The sequence below is a fragment of the Lynx canadensis genome, chromosome A1, assembly GCF_007474595.2.
Source record: "Lynx canadensis isolate LIC74 chromosome A1, mLynCan4.pri.v2, whole genome shotgun sequence".
NCBI lineage: Eukaryota > Metazoa > Chordata > Mammalia > Carnivora > Felidae > Lynx > Lynx canadensis.
Genome location: NC_044303.2, coordinates 25,189,633 through 25,203,717, shown reverse-complemented (window position 1 = coordinate 25,203,717; position 14,085 = coordinate 25,189,633). Strand labels below are relative to the sequence as shown.

The 14,085-nt window shown below is 50.0% G+C and overlaps 1 protein-coding gene across 1 annotated transcript in view; it reads right to left on the bottom strand.

Annotated features, from left to right (window-relative positions):
- Positions 1–14,085, bottom strand: part of ERICH6B (glutamate rich 6B) — a 56,264-nt gene that overhangs the window by 2,146 nt on the left and 40,033 nt on the right. The window contains exons 6-11 of the mRNA XM_032593476.1: positions 7,427–7,578; positions 6,528–6,613; positions 6,211–6,363; positions 3,823–4,048; positions 1,358–1,557; positions 562–655 (exon numbers count right to left, since the gene is read on the bottom strand). Coding sequence (XP_032449367.1) covers positions 562–655; positions 1,358–1,557; positions 3,823–4,048; positions 6,211–6,363; positions 6,528–6,613; positions 7,427–7,578 — 911 coding nt within the window. The remainder of the gene's footprint in view (positions 1–561; positions 656–1,357; positions 1,558–3,822; positions 4,049–6,210; positions 6,364–6,527; positions 6,614–7,426; positions 7,579–14,085) is intronic.

The following is a 14,085-nucleotide window of genomic DNA, read 5'->3' as shown; positions in this document are numbered from 1 at the left end:
GGGGAGCCCCCCACACGGAGCAGCACGGAGCGGGGTGCTTTGCCGACACTGACGCCTCTCATCCCCGGTGTGTAACTGGGAGGTGAGCTCTGTGGTCGTCCTCCTATTACAGATGAGGAAACTGAGTCACGGGGGGGGGGGGCTGCGACCTTGCCCGGGGTCCCATAGCTAGCTGGGGCCGGCTGATCCCAGGGCACGGATGCCTTCAATGCCGTGGCGGCCTGCCTCCAGTCCCGTGGAGGATGGGGGGGGCGGGGGGCGGGGGACATGGGGGCCGGCTCTGAGCCACAGCCACCACGAGCCTGGGGGAACTTGGCGGCTGCCCAGACCAACTTAGGTCTCTAGTGCCTGCTGGAAAAAGGGCTTCTGTGCGCCCTGAGCATGGGCGCAGAACCAACAGGGCACGTCAAACGCTGACGCGGGCTTGCACGGGCGGCTGCTACGGTGCTGGTGTCATTTGTGGCTCGTGACCTTGCCACCAGGCGACTGTTGTTTTAGCTGATGATACCATCTGCTGACAAGGTATGGCGGATGGTGGGAGTGACCGTGCACGGCCCCCACTGCCAGCCCTCTCTTCCAGTTGTCATGGTTCGGGGTGATGAGGACTTCGGTGAAGGTTGGTGGCAGGCGGGGTGAGATCAGCAGGGAAGCCGGGCTGCGAAGGTGGGGCTCTGGTGTCACTGTGGCAGCAGGGGGATGGCTCACTGGCCCCTTGCCAGGCTGGCTGGGAGGAAGGGGTTTCCTATCCAGTCTTGGTTTAAGCTGCAGCGGAGGTCATCCTGGGGAGCTGGGGTACCCCAGGGATGTATGAAAGGCACACGGTAGGGGGCTGTCCGGCCCCTAAGTCCCCCTTTTCTAGAAACTGCCCCTCCCCCCGCAGAGATATCCAGACACAGCCCCGCCCTTCCTTACCACACAGGACTGCACCAAGAGTGGCCTCCTGATGCAGCCAGCTGGGAGAGGCCGGCTTTGAGACCGTCTGTGTCCTGAGTCAACCCAAGTAGGCCGCAACAGAACTTCCGCGTGGAAGTGACCAGTGGAAGCGAGCGGGGCGGGTGTTGACATGTATTGCCTACCGAAACGACGTGCTTCTCGTGCTATCGGCTCAGGGCCGAGTCTTTTCTGTGCCCGGCTACAGAGTCTCTTAGCCCCTTGAAAAATGGTTTTCCACACTGAGGCGCTGTGATAAGTCCCAAATGACAAACCAACCCTCAGAAGACCTGAAGAGGGCTTTGGGGTTTTCCTTGGCGCTCCTGATGACTCCACCTTTCTGAGACGCTCAGCGGATGCTGGCGGGGGGTGGGGGGGGGGGGGGTGGCCGGTCACCAGCTGGTGGCTGTCCTAGTCTGGGAGGTACGATTTCTCCTTCCGTTTCATGTTGCCTACTGCCAAGGAACTGGCAGCCGCTATGAAGTTTTCCAAATCAGGGATGGTCAGGAAATTCAGGATCCTACTCATTTTTCCCAGGAGGATCTGCATCTTCCGGGCCGCTGAACCACATTCTACCTCCAGGATTGCTTTCTGCCTCATTTCACTCAGCACCTCCGGGGTTATGGACTGTGGGAATTCAGAGAAGGCTGGGTGAGCATAAATGCTGCCCAGGCATCGTGATTTCCACCCCAGGATCAGGCCCCCTGTTGGCCAAGACCAAGCCTTCTCTGGAAACTTCGCCGAGGGGCACGCCTCTGCTCCCGGCCTTGCCCCCAGCAGTACGTCTCTCATTGGCCTGGGCCTGTGGCCACCTGGCCGCAGAGATGTGGGCTGAGGACACACCGAAGCCCGACCCCAAACCAAAGGGTTGCCGGCTCCTGGGCCCTCAAGTGGCCTGCCTTGCAAAGGCTGTGACTTCCTGGGGGTGTCTGCCTTCTCCCCGTGGATTCCTACCGAGGTGGGGCACGGAGGGAGATGTCGCACGAAGGGTCTTATTTAAGCCTTACAACGATGTGGTGTCCGTTTTGCAGACAATAATGGGCACGGGAAGTGTAGGAGGCCTGCCTGGTGCCTCACAGGAAGTGGACGGGCTGGCGTGTTCCTCCTAGGACACCCCAGCTGCCTGGCGCAGGTAGACCTGCTGACGAGTCACGTGTGTGCTGAGTTGCTTCTTTTGGGGCCCACCCTCCACTGGCAGAGCCCCTGGGGCCGCCAGGCCTCCTGGACTCTGCCTACACCGGCCTTTACCTGACCCTCCTCCTGGGCACTGGCTTCCTTTTGTGGCCCTCCTCCCTCAGTAAAACTGTCCGAAGGCCAGCGGCCCGGGTCCTCCCACCCTGCCAACCCAGCTGCTCCCTTAGCTCATCAGCACGGTGCGGTGGGGGCCGAGTGGGTGGCTGGGGGACTGGGTCGGCCGCTCTGGGACATCTGGGGTAGGTGAGGACGTTGGGACATGACTATTCAGCGTGCCAAATGGCAGGCCTCGCCAGGCCAGGTGACCAGCTGCCCACTTCTGGCTGTCCACCTTTCCCAGTTGGAAAACACCTCGGTCCTGGGCGAGCCAAACCCACCGCATTCCCTCCGCTCCCTTCCAGTGATTTCATCCGGCCTCATTTTGCCCGAGTCTGCTGTTCGGTTGCTTTGTCCGTCAACCTACTGCTCTGTCTGCTCACCTCCCGGAAAACATGTCGGTCTGTCTCTCTCCCCAGACAGGCAGTCCTACTTTCAGAGACCTCGAACGCCTCTCTGGTGGGTCTGGAAACAGAGCCTTCTGTGCATGGTGAAGGGCAAGTCGGAGCAAGAGCAGGGTCTTGTGTGGGTCCCGGTGGGGGCGGGGGACAAGGACACCCTATTCCTCTCCTGCACTCTGGGCCTGGGGAAGGGTCTCGAGAACCCACCTTCTTGCCCTCTTACAGTCAGAACCGCAGGGTGCACACTCACCATTTGTAGTGGGTTGAACCGTGGCCCCCGAAAGCTATGTCTGAGTCCTAATCCCCAGCACCCGGGGCTCCCACACCCACCGCCCCGCACCATCGCCTGGCAAGCTTTTAAGGAATGCAGATCTCCAGGCCCCTCCCCAGACTGACCGGTAGCTGTGTTTGAAAACAGGGTTTTTGCAGATGTCATTAAGGATCTCAGTAGGAGGCCATCCAGGACTTAGTGTGGGCCCTAAGTCCAGCGTCGGGTGTCCTTACACAAGAAAGGAGAGGGAGACTGGACACACAGACGGACCCAGAGAAGAAGGCTGTGTGAGGGTGGAGGGTTGAACCGATGCTGTAGCAAGCCAGCGAATGCCTGGGGCCACCAGAGGTTGGGAGAGGCAAGGAGGGACTCTCCCCGAGAGCCTTGCAGAGGGAGCGTGGCCCTGGTGATACCTGGATTTCAGACCTCTAGTCCCCAGGGCTGTGAGGGTGAGTTCCTGTTGTAAGCCACCCGATTTGTGGTAATTTGCTACGGCAGCCCGAGGACACGAATCCATCTGGCTACTTTCTTGCCCGACTTGGGCGGCACACCCTCAACTCCCCAGTGCTCATTTGTTTCAAGATGAGTGGTTTGGGGAGGAGAGATGAGGATACCCACGGCAGGACTGGGAACGTAGGTTTCCCCCTTGTGTCTGTCCCTGCCTACTGACGGGGCTGTCGTGTCAGGGGAACTACTGAATGTTGACACCTTTGCTTTCTCGTCTGAGCTCTTTGAGGCTGTCCGGCTCCTCGGCTCCAAGTCTCAAGGGCTCGGAAGTGACTGATTGCTTCTGTTGTGGTCAGGCATCGGGTCAGCGAAGGTGGCCGTGTCGGTTCTCCGTCGGTTGCAGAGATGCCGAACGTGGCCCAGAGAGAGGCCGGTGGCCTGGACCGGCGGGCAGCAGCCTGGCAGAGGGAGGTGAGACCTTACCTTGTACTTGGTGCCCAGGTTTAAGCGGATGTGCTTCTGTTGGTGGTTGAAGCAGAAGGTGATCTTGTCCTGGCTCCTTATTTGTACTCTGATGTACTGGTTGATTTTCAAGGAGATGGACTGGACGGGCGGCGCGTGGACGTGCAGGTTCAGATTCCACCAGTTCCAGGCCTTCTGGTATTTGCCTTTGGGGAAGTAGTAGCCCAGGTTTTGGCTCAGGCTCAACCTAGACCAAGAAGGGATCAGGTAACCATGGCGCTGGGCCCTTGTGCGCGGGGGCAGAGCCTCTCCTGTGGAGAATGCAGGCCTGCCCCCCTCCCCTGCCTCCTTCCCATTCTCCTTCCTCCTGGCCTGGAGGCTCCCACACCCACCGCCCCGCACAGTCACCTGGAAAGCTTTTAAGGAATGCAGATCTTCAGGCCCCACCCCAGACGGACAGAATGTGAATCCAGAAGGTGGGGGTCAGCCCTTCCCCAGTGTGCACATCATCCTTCCCTTTGGGTTTTGGACCCGGAGAAGATGTGGTTATCTCTTGCCTGCCTTATTGGAGAATTTTTAAAAAGTGCTTTATGTGAGGCTAAGTCAAATGTCCTAAAACTTTTTTTGTCTGTAATTTTATGTATGTCCCTGAACAAGCCACATATATTCTCTGAGCCTAAGTTTCTTCATCAAGAAAATAAAAGTAGTTCCTAGATTTCCCTAAGGTCTCTTCTGGCCTTGAAAGCGAGTGTCACTGGGGACAAGAGGCCCTAATGAATGTCACCAGGTAATGATCTGAGAGAATTGGCTGAGTTTCTTGCTCCCGCTACCTAGCATCCAGTAACTTCTTCTACCTTTGAGACGTTGATTTCTGCACAAAAGGCCCCCAGGGCAAGGCAGATACCTCTGAGAACAAAGTTGTCAACTAGGAAATGAGGCATCTGGGTGGCTCAGTGGGTTCAGTGTCCAACTCTTGATCTCAGCTCAGGTCATGATCTCACAGTTCATGAGATCTAGGCTCTGCACTAATGAATGGTGTGGAACCTGTTGGGGATTCTGTCTCTCCCTCTCTCTCTGCCCCTCCCTCTCTGTCTATCTCAAAATAAATAAACTTAAAAAAAAAAACTCAGAAAAAGAAAGGAGAAAAACCCCAAACACACAGAAATTAAAAAAAAAAAAACTTAAAGAATATGTAAGAAAATATTCTTAAAAACCAAGGCTGGGGGGTGCCTGGGTGGCGCAGTCGGTTAAGCGTCCGACTTCAGCCAGGTCACGATCTCGCGGTCCGGGAGTTCGAGCCCCGCGTCGGGCTCTGGGCTGATGGCTCAGAGCCTGGAGCCTGTTTCCGATTCTGTGTCTCCCTCTCTCTCTGCCTCTCCCCCATTCATGCTCTGTCTCTCTCTGTCCCAAAAATAAATAAACGTTGAAAAAAAAAAATTAAAAAAAAAACAACCAAGGCTGGGAGAGTGAAAAAAATTTTTGGAAGTAAAAACAAAAGTATGGTTTTGACTATCAAGAAGAAAAGCAGTATAAAGTTGATGCACGATGGTACGCATTTCCCACTCCATGACCACTTAGTAGGGAAGGGAAGTGGGATATCCTGAAAACACTGAGTACTTACCCCAAAAAGGTAGACAAAGATTTTGAATTGGCTGGATTACCTTGATTTGGTGGGATGAAGTTTCCCACTATTGCCAGAAATGGGAACTTAATGGGGCACCTGGGTGGCTCAGTCGGTTAAGCGTCCGACTTCGGCTCAGGTCATGATCTCACAGCTCGTGAGTTCGAGCCCCGTGTCGGGCTCTGTGCTGACAGCTCAGTGCCTGGAGCCTGCTTCGGATTCTGTGTCTCCCTCTCTCTCTCTGCTCCTCCCCCGCTTGTGCTCTGTCTCTGTCTCCCTCTCCCAAAAATGAATAAAATGTAAAAAAAAATTTTTTTTTAAATTGGAAACTTAAGTTCAGTTGCACTGAGATATTTAGAAGTTTGGTTTTGTGTACAATACATGAGACTCCAAAGCACTCACCACGCCCTCCTCTCTGAGCCACCTGGAACAGAGGGGCACTGGGTCTTTCTAAGGCAATTGTCACCAGGTTTGACTCTCAAGAAGCATGGAGGAGATACAGCCCGTGGAACGGGTCACTGTGAGTCTGTGGTCGGTGTTTCACGCACGAGGAAGCAATGGCACCAAGGACAGAGTGCCTTCCCTGAGGTCAGGGACCTGCCTTGCTGCCCTCACGATACCCATCGTCCCCTTTGCAACATGTGCGAGTCTGAGAAACAAATTCACAAGCGAATGAGAGAGAGAGACTTACCCAGTGCGGGAGGACAGCTGTGCAGCCTGGGAATCAAACCTTAACCACACTGCTTCTCCTTGGGGAGGGGTGTGTGGCTCTCATGACCCAAACTTACCAGATTGCTTTGTTTTCATCGTAGAAGGTGGCATGGCCAGAGTTGTTGATAAGGGCCCGGACACAACCTTCTTCACTGTCTTCTAGAATGATATATATGAACTTTCTCTGTTTTGTACTGAGGATGAGCATAGCCAGCTTTCCTGATGGATAGCTGGAAGACAGTTAAGGCACAAGCACCCTCTTGGGACGCCCAGGAAAGGCAGAGAGCCCTGCAGAGGACGCAGGGCTCAGGAAAACCCATGCCCCAGCCCCAAACCACAAACTTCTTAGGTGTCACATGTGTCAGTATGAGTGTCCCTGGGCTTCGGTGGATACTGTATTTGGCCCGATTCATCAGGAAAGAGAATTTGGAAGACAGTCCCACTGGGATAGAGAATTAATTTTCCATCACCTTGAGGCACCTGGGAAGAGAAGATGAGCTTATGAAAAGCGCACAGGGGCTGACTGTCCCAATTCAGAGTCTAGTGTTGTCACTAGAGTGCTTGGGGTCTATTTACACTCTGGACGCCCACCCATCACTACCCCAGCCATTGCTACCACCATCTTGCTGGGGGTTCTGAATAGGAAATCTCTCGGGACCTCAGTTTACGTGTCTATGTGATGAGGCTGAAATGGATCCCTGTGTGTGTGTGTGTGTGTGTGTGTGTATGTATGTGTGTGGACTCACAGGCACACACACAGATTTTATTTTTATTTTATTTTTAATTTATTTTTAATGTTTATTTTTGACAGAGAGAGAGAGAGAGAGAGAGAGACAGAGCATGAACGGGGGAGGGGCAGAGAGAGAGAGGGAGACACAGAATCCGAAGCAGGCTCCAGGCTCTGAGCCGTCAGCACAGAGCCCGATGCAGGGCTCGAACCCATGAACTGTGAGAGCATGATCTGAGCCGAAGTCAGACGCTCAACCGACTGAGCCACCCAGGCGCCCCCACACAGATTTTAAACTATTATGTCAATGACTCCGGTGGTTATTGGTTGTATTTGTTTCCAAAGGCTGCCGTAACAAAGGGACACAAACTGGGTACTTTAAAACCCCAGAGATTCATTCTTTCACGGTTGTGGAGACCAGAAGTCTGAAATCCAGGTGTCAGCAGGGGTGGTTCTTTCTGGAGGCTCCGAGGAAGAATTTCTTCCATGCCTCTCTCCTGGGGTTTGGCGATGACCTGGGATCCCTGTTGCTCCTTGCCTTGTCTACACATGGCTGCAATGTCCACCTCCAGCGTCCCACAGTGTCCGCCATGTGTCTGTGTCTTCACGCGGCCATCTTCTTGAAAGAACGGCAGACGTCCTGGATTAGGGGCCCGCTTCAGCATGACCTCGTCTTCACTACCTCCATAAAGACCGATTTTCCAAGTAGGGTTCCATTCTGAGGCACCAGGCGTTAGGACTTAGATAGAGCTTTTCAGGGGAATACAATTCAACTCATAACATTGGCATCACTCGGGTTTTTTATTTCTTCTTGAGTCAGTTTTAGTGAATTATATTTTCCCGGGACGTTGTTCATTTTAGGTAAATTTTCAAATTTATTGTCCTAAAGTTGTTGTCATGTGGTGTTAAAAAAAAAAAAAAAACAACAACCCTCTATTGCCTCTATAGTTATGACCTTGTCTTCATTCTTTTTATTATGACTCTCCTCTCTCTCTTTTTTTCCTGGATAAACCTTGCTCGAAGATTTGCCGATTTTACTAGTCTTTCCAGAGAACCAGCTTTTGGTTTGCTTCTTCTACTATCACTTTGTTTTCCATTGTATCAGTTTTTAGTCTTACTAGGATCATTTATATGCTCCTGTCGGTTTTCTATATTATTTTATTTTATTTTTCTAATTCCTTGAATTGAATATTGAGCTTGTTGGTTTTCCTCCTCCTCCTTAATACACGCCTTTAAAGCTATAGCACTTCTTGCAAAATACTGTTTTAGCTGTTTCCCATGCATGTAGATGTTAACCGTGGGTTTCACTCTAAACATGTTCAAATTTCCAGTATGATCTCTCCTTTGACACCTATGTTATTTACAAGTATGTCTTCAAATTTGCAAATGCACGGGGTGCTTTTGGAGATGTTGTTTATTATTACTAAATATTTATTATTAAATATTTATTTATTTATTATTTATTATTAAAATTCACGGGGGTAAGAGAGCATAGTCTATGTGGTATCAGCTGTTTAGTGTGTGCTGGGACTTGCTTAGTGGCCCAGTTGTGTCATCAATTACCGCAGCTATTTCACATGTAGCTATTTCTTTGAGAAGGACCCATGCCCTGGTCTTGTGTTCCCATCTGGGCATTAAAACCCACGCTCCTGGATTATCAGGACGCGCCGTTCTCCCACCTCTCGCTCTCCCCTCCCCAGCACCCGGCGACCCCCTGCCTCCCGCTTCCCACACTTGCGCTCTCGTCGTACCCTTCTGGCGTTCAGTTTCTCTATTTGTGGTGTTGATCATTTCTCTTACTTTCTTACACACTCTGCTCTGTGTTTCTGACGCTTTGTACATTTCATCTACATTTCCCAGATGTTTGCAGCCGGAAGGCTTTTGGGGTCATCTAGTGTCCCACCCCACTCTAATTGGAACTCAGGTTGGTGGTTCTCCAATTAGCATTATTGTTTTTTACATGATTATTTATTTATTTTTGAGAGAGAGAGAGACAGGGAGGGAGAGAATATGCAATCATGGGCACACTGAGGACGGGCAGAGAGAGGAGACACGGAATCCCAAGCAGGCTCCGCACTGTCAGCGCAGAGCCCGACGAGGGGCTCGAACTCGTGAACCATGAGATCATGACCTGAGCCGAAACCAAGAGTTGGATGCTCAACTGACCAAGTCACCCAGGCACCCCACCAACTATTATCTTTAACGATGAAGACCCGTTTGTTCAAGAAAGCTTACAGCAGAATGCCCACATCTAAGGCGATGAAAGAAAACGATACAGTTGCCTGAGGAGCTGGGGCGGAGGGCTCCTGAGGGCATCCGAGTGAAAACCAGTCTGTGAGGTGACAAAGATCTGCAAACCGACTCCAACCCCACACCCAGCACTGTGCTGAACACTTTACCTCCACAGCGCGAGGACTCTGCAAGGTAGGCACCGTCATGATCTCCCTTGAAGACGAGGCTAAATGACTCGTCTCGTGAGAGGAGAGCCAGAGTTCAGGAATCTGCCCCATGCTTGCCTCCAACCAGTAAGCTCCCAGCCACTTCCCACATTTAGTCTGCAAATCACTGCTCTTTTCTTTTTTAACCTAAAACAGGTGCTTTGTAAAGACATCCGGGGTTGGTTTGTTCCTGATGGCCTGTAAGAAGCTTCTAGACATTGCTCATGGGAGAGGATGTTTGTAGTTTAGGTCTTAGTTTCAAACGCCCCCTGAAAGCCAGACTTTCTTGAGAGGCTTTCTGCCTGTCAAATCCAATTGTCACGTAATGACATTTTCCTAGTGATGAAGACCCCACGGGCAAAGCAAAATCTCTGACACAGAGGAGAAATTGTCACATTTTCTCTCACTGGGAATTATATAATAAGTGGCTTATCTAAAAGCCTAAATCTCATCACCATTTGCCTGGGGACAGGGTATGAGAGTAGGAGCTAAAAGTTAGGAGAGAAGGGACTACATCTCAGGCCCTCCCTTCAGTTCTACTAGAGAGGAAACTGCCTCACGGGCAGGGCCCTGTGCTATGAGAGAACGGCTGTCTGTCCCTGAGCTCTCTGTGGCCGTCTGTCCCTGAGCTCTCCCTGTAACCATCTGTCTCTGAGCTGTCTCCCTGCAGCTGTCCGTCCCTGAGCTGTCCCTGGGGCCATTCGTCCCTGAGCTGTCCCTCTATGGCATCTGTCCCTGAGCTATCTCCCTGGTCCATCCTTGAGCTATCCCTGTGGCCATCTCTCCCTGAGCTGTCCCTGTGGCCGTCTGTCCCTGAGCACTCCCTGCCTGCTGTGGAGCTGCTGGCTCCTGGGCTGGCCGGGCTGGCCCCTGCCTGAACGAGCACACACTTCCAAACAGTGCTACCTGACTCAGCAAGCTACCTGGAATTTATTGCTCATTTGAAAAAAACAAAAAAACAGCCAAATGTTCCACTCCTCATGGGCCTTTTGGGCAGCCCCATGTCGTGGGGTGGATTAGGAAGGGACCTCTGTTTAGATCACCTAGTGGGAAACTTCCCCTTGGCTGCAAGGATATTTAGACAGACGCTGCAGGAGTAAAACTCTGAGGCAGGACAGGACAGGGATTGTGGGAAACATGGGGTTCTCCAGCCCAGCTGGAGTAAGAAGCCAAGGAAGGTTTCACTGATATGTTGGAAGTGAGGAAGCTGGAACCTTCTGAGGGCTTCCAACATCCTTACCATTCACTGCTTGGTACAACCTGGAGAGCCCCCCGGCTTTCCCTCAATTTCTCCGTCCACAGGAGTTCTGACTTCTCCACTGACTTCCTTCTTCACACAGGCCCAAGAGATGAAGGGAGACTGAACTTTCCATTCCTTCTCTGGAGGCTCAAAGAGTCATACCTTGGTTGACAGTATCGGTTTCCAGTTCTTTCCCACTTTTGCCACAAGGTGAAGCAACCCTCGTCATTTTAAGATGTTCGGCTTCTTATCCTCTTAGTGCAAACTGCTTTCATTTTCCTTTGGACACACAGCAGCAATGCGTTTCCCAGTTCTCTCGCATCTAGGTGGGGTCATGTGACTTGTTTGGTGAGTAGAATTTAAGCCTAGACCTTGACTTCACTCCTGTCCACGCAACAGGATACAAAGGACTCCAAGATGGCGGAGACCCACCAGAAAGGAGTCCAGAGCCCCCAGAGCCAGCCTTGGAGGAAAGCCCCTCGAGAGAGCTATGAGACTTGAGTCAGATGTGACATGAGCAAGAAACATGCATCTGGTTATAAACCTGTTAGCTTTGGGAACTATTTGTTTCAGCGGGTAATGAGCATTGCTCTGAGTAATACAGGCTCTGGGTCCATGTGAGAGTTATTTACATTTTTGGGGGTCTCACTTTCTTCGACTGGAAAGTGAAGATAGTTAATACCATACCTATCCCATGAGACTGTTGGGAAAAGCTAAGTTTACGTTACACGTAGAAGTGCTTTATAACCTGCACAGTGTTACACAAATGTTAGGTTCCATTAGGCTTGAGTTCTCCAGTTTAGGAAAGAGTAACATGGCAGTTACTCAGTTGCTCAGGCCAGAATTCTCAGACACATCCTCTCAACTTCTTTTTCTCTCACATCCTACTTCCAATTTAACAGGAAGCCTTTTTGAGTCTTTCTTCAAAAAACACCCCAAATCAGACTGCTTTCCACCACCTCTGCTGCCATTGCCCTAGTTGAGATGCCTGTCGTCTTTCACCCGAATTAATGCCCCGGCTCTCAGCTGAACTTCCTGCGTCTATTAACTTGCCTTGTTAAATCTATTCTCCATACACAGCCAGAAAGATCCTTCTACGGCGTAAAAGATTCTTCTACGGCGTAAGTCAGATGATGTTCCTCCCCTGCTCCAGATCGTCTCATGACTTCATATCATCCTTAGGATAAAATCTCGAGTCTTACTCTGACTCACCAGGCTCTACCCGAACAGGGCATCTGAGCCCATTCCCCATCCTTCTCACTTGCTCACAGCTGTCCTTGAGGAAAGGCCTCAGGACCTTTGCAACGCTTTGCTCCGCCCCTCATTTCATGCATGCCTAGACTCAAATGGCACTTCCCCAGCTGCCTTATACTTATCAGAACAACTCTCCCGCTCAGGCCAACAACTCATGAGCCCCTGAGGCTACTTCATCCGTGGTTCCTAACAATACCTGACATAGCACTGACCAGGATTGTTGTGCATTGGCTGTCTCCTCAACTGGAACAGAAGTTCCGTGGGCACAGGACCTTTGTTTTGTTCACCCTTCTGTCTCCAGCACCTAGAAGAGGACCTGGGCATAGTAGATTCTCACTTTATATGTTCAGAAGGCATAAAGTCTATCACATCTTCCTAATGCCCCCTTCAGCGCCTCTTTTTTTGAGCTTCAGACCTGATTGCTAGCTCACTCTGAGGGACTCCACTATTTTGAGATGTTTCCACTTGTGTGCGGTATCCATATACTATGATACACATTTTTATAACTGTACTGTGTAGGTGCTTTTTTTTTTAAAAAAAGTAGGCTTTATTTTTTTAGAGCAGGGCACAGCAAAACCGAGCAGAAAGTACAGAGATTCCCATATGTCTTTTGTCCCTAACACATGCACAGCCTCCCCCACTACCTACACCCGGCACCCACTGTCCGTTATCGTCAATAAACCTGCATCGGCACATCACTACCGCCCAGAGTCCATAGGTACGTTAGGGCCCACTCTTGCTGTTGGACATTCTTTGGGTTTGGAAAAGGTATCACGGCGTGTATCCATCACACTGTGTCATTTTTACTGCCCTAAAAATCCTCTGTGCTCCTTTGATTCATCCCTCCTTTTAAACTTCTGGCAACTACCGATCTTTATACTGTTTCTCTAGTTTTGTGTTTTCTAAAATGTCATATAGTTAGAATGCTACGTATCTTTTCAGATAAGTCTCCTTGACCTAGTAACGTGAATTTCAATTTCCTCCACGTCTTTTTATGGCTTGGGAGCTCATCTCTTTTTAGCACTGAGTAAACATTGCATTGTATGGACGTACCACAGTTTATTTATCCAATCCTCATGGGATGGCTTTTTCTTTTGTGCTTTTTGTGTTTGTTTGGCAGAGTAATGATTTTATTTTAGAACATCGTTGCAGAAAACATGTTCTGATGAGGTATAATCTTATCTTTCGTTTTCAAATTTTCATTTAAATCCAGTTAGTTGACATACAGTGCAATATTGGTTTCAGGACTAGAATTCAGTGATTCATCACTTACATACAACACCCAGGGCTCATCATAACAAGTGCCCTCCATAATACCCATCACCCATAGAGCCCATCCCCCACCCCCCTCCCTCCATCAACCTTCAGTTTGTTCTCCATCTTTAAGAGTCTCTTATGGTTTGTTTCCCTCTCACTCTCTTTTTTAAGTCTGCCTCTCATATGTTCGTCTTTTTCTTAAATTCCACATATGAGGAGTGAAATCAGATGGTGTTTGTCATTCTCCAGCTGACTTATTTTGCTTAGCATAATACACTCTAGTTCCATTTATGTCATTGCAAATGACGAGATTTCATTCTTTTTGATGGCTGAGTAATATTCCATCGTAGATGTATACTACATCTTTATCCATTCATCAGCCGATGGACATTTGGGCTCTTTCCACAGTTTGGCTATTGTTGATAGTGCTGCTATGAACCTCGGGGTGCGTGTATACCTTCGAATCGGTATTTTTATATCCTTTGAGTAAATACCCAGTAGTGCAATTGCTGGGTCGTAGGGTAGTTCTATTTTTAGCTTTTTGAGGAATCTCTGTTTTCCAGAGTGGATGCACCAGTTTGCAATCCCAGCAACAGTGTCAGCGGGTTCCTCTTTCTCCACAACCCTGCCAACATCTGTTGTTTTCTGTGTTGTTAATTTTAGTCATTCTGACAGGTGAGAGGTGGTATCTCATGGTTTTGATTTGTATTTCCCTGATGATGAGTGATGTTGAGCATCTTTTCACGTGCCTGTTACTCATCTGTATGTCTTCTTTGGAAAAATGTCTACTTATGTCTTCTGCCCATTTTTTCACTGGATTATTATTTTTTTGGGGGGGTGTTGAGTATGAAAAGTTCTTTATGGATTTTGGATACTAACCTTTTGTCAGATATGTCATTTGAAAATATCTTCTCTCATTCTGTAGACTGTCTTTTAGTTTTGTGGGTTGTTTTCTTCACTATGCTGAAGCTTTTTAACTTGATGAAGTCCCAATAGTTCATTTTTGCTTTTGTTTTCCTTGCCTCCAGTGATGTGT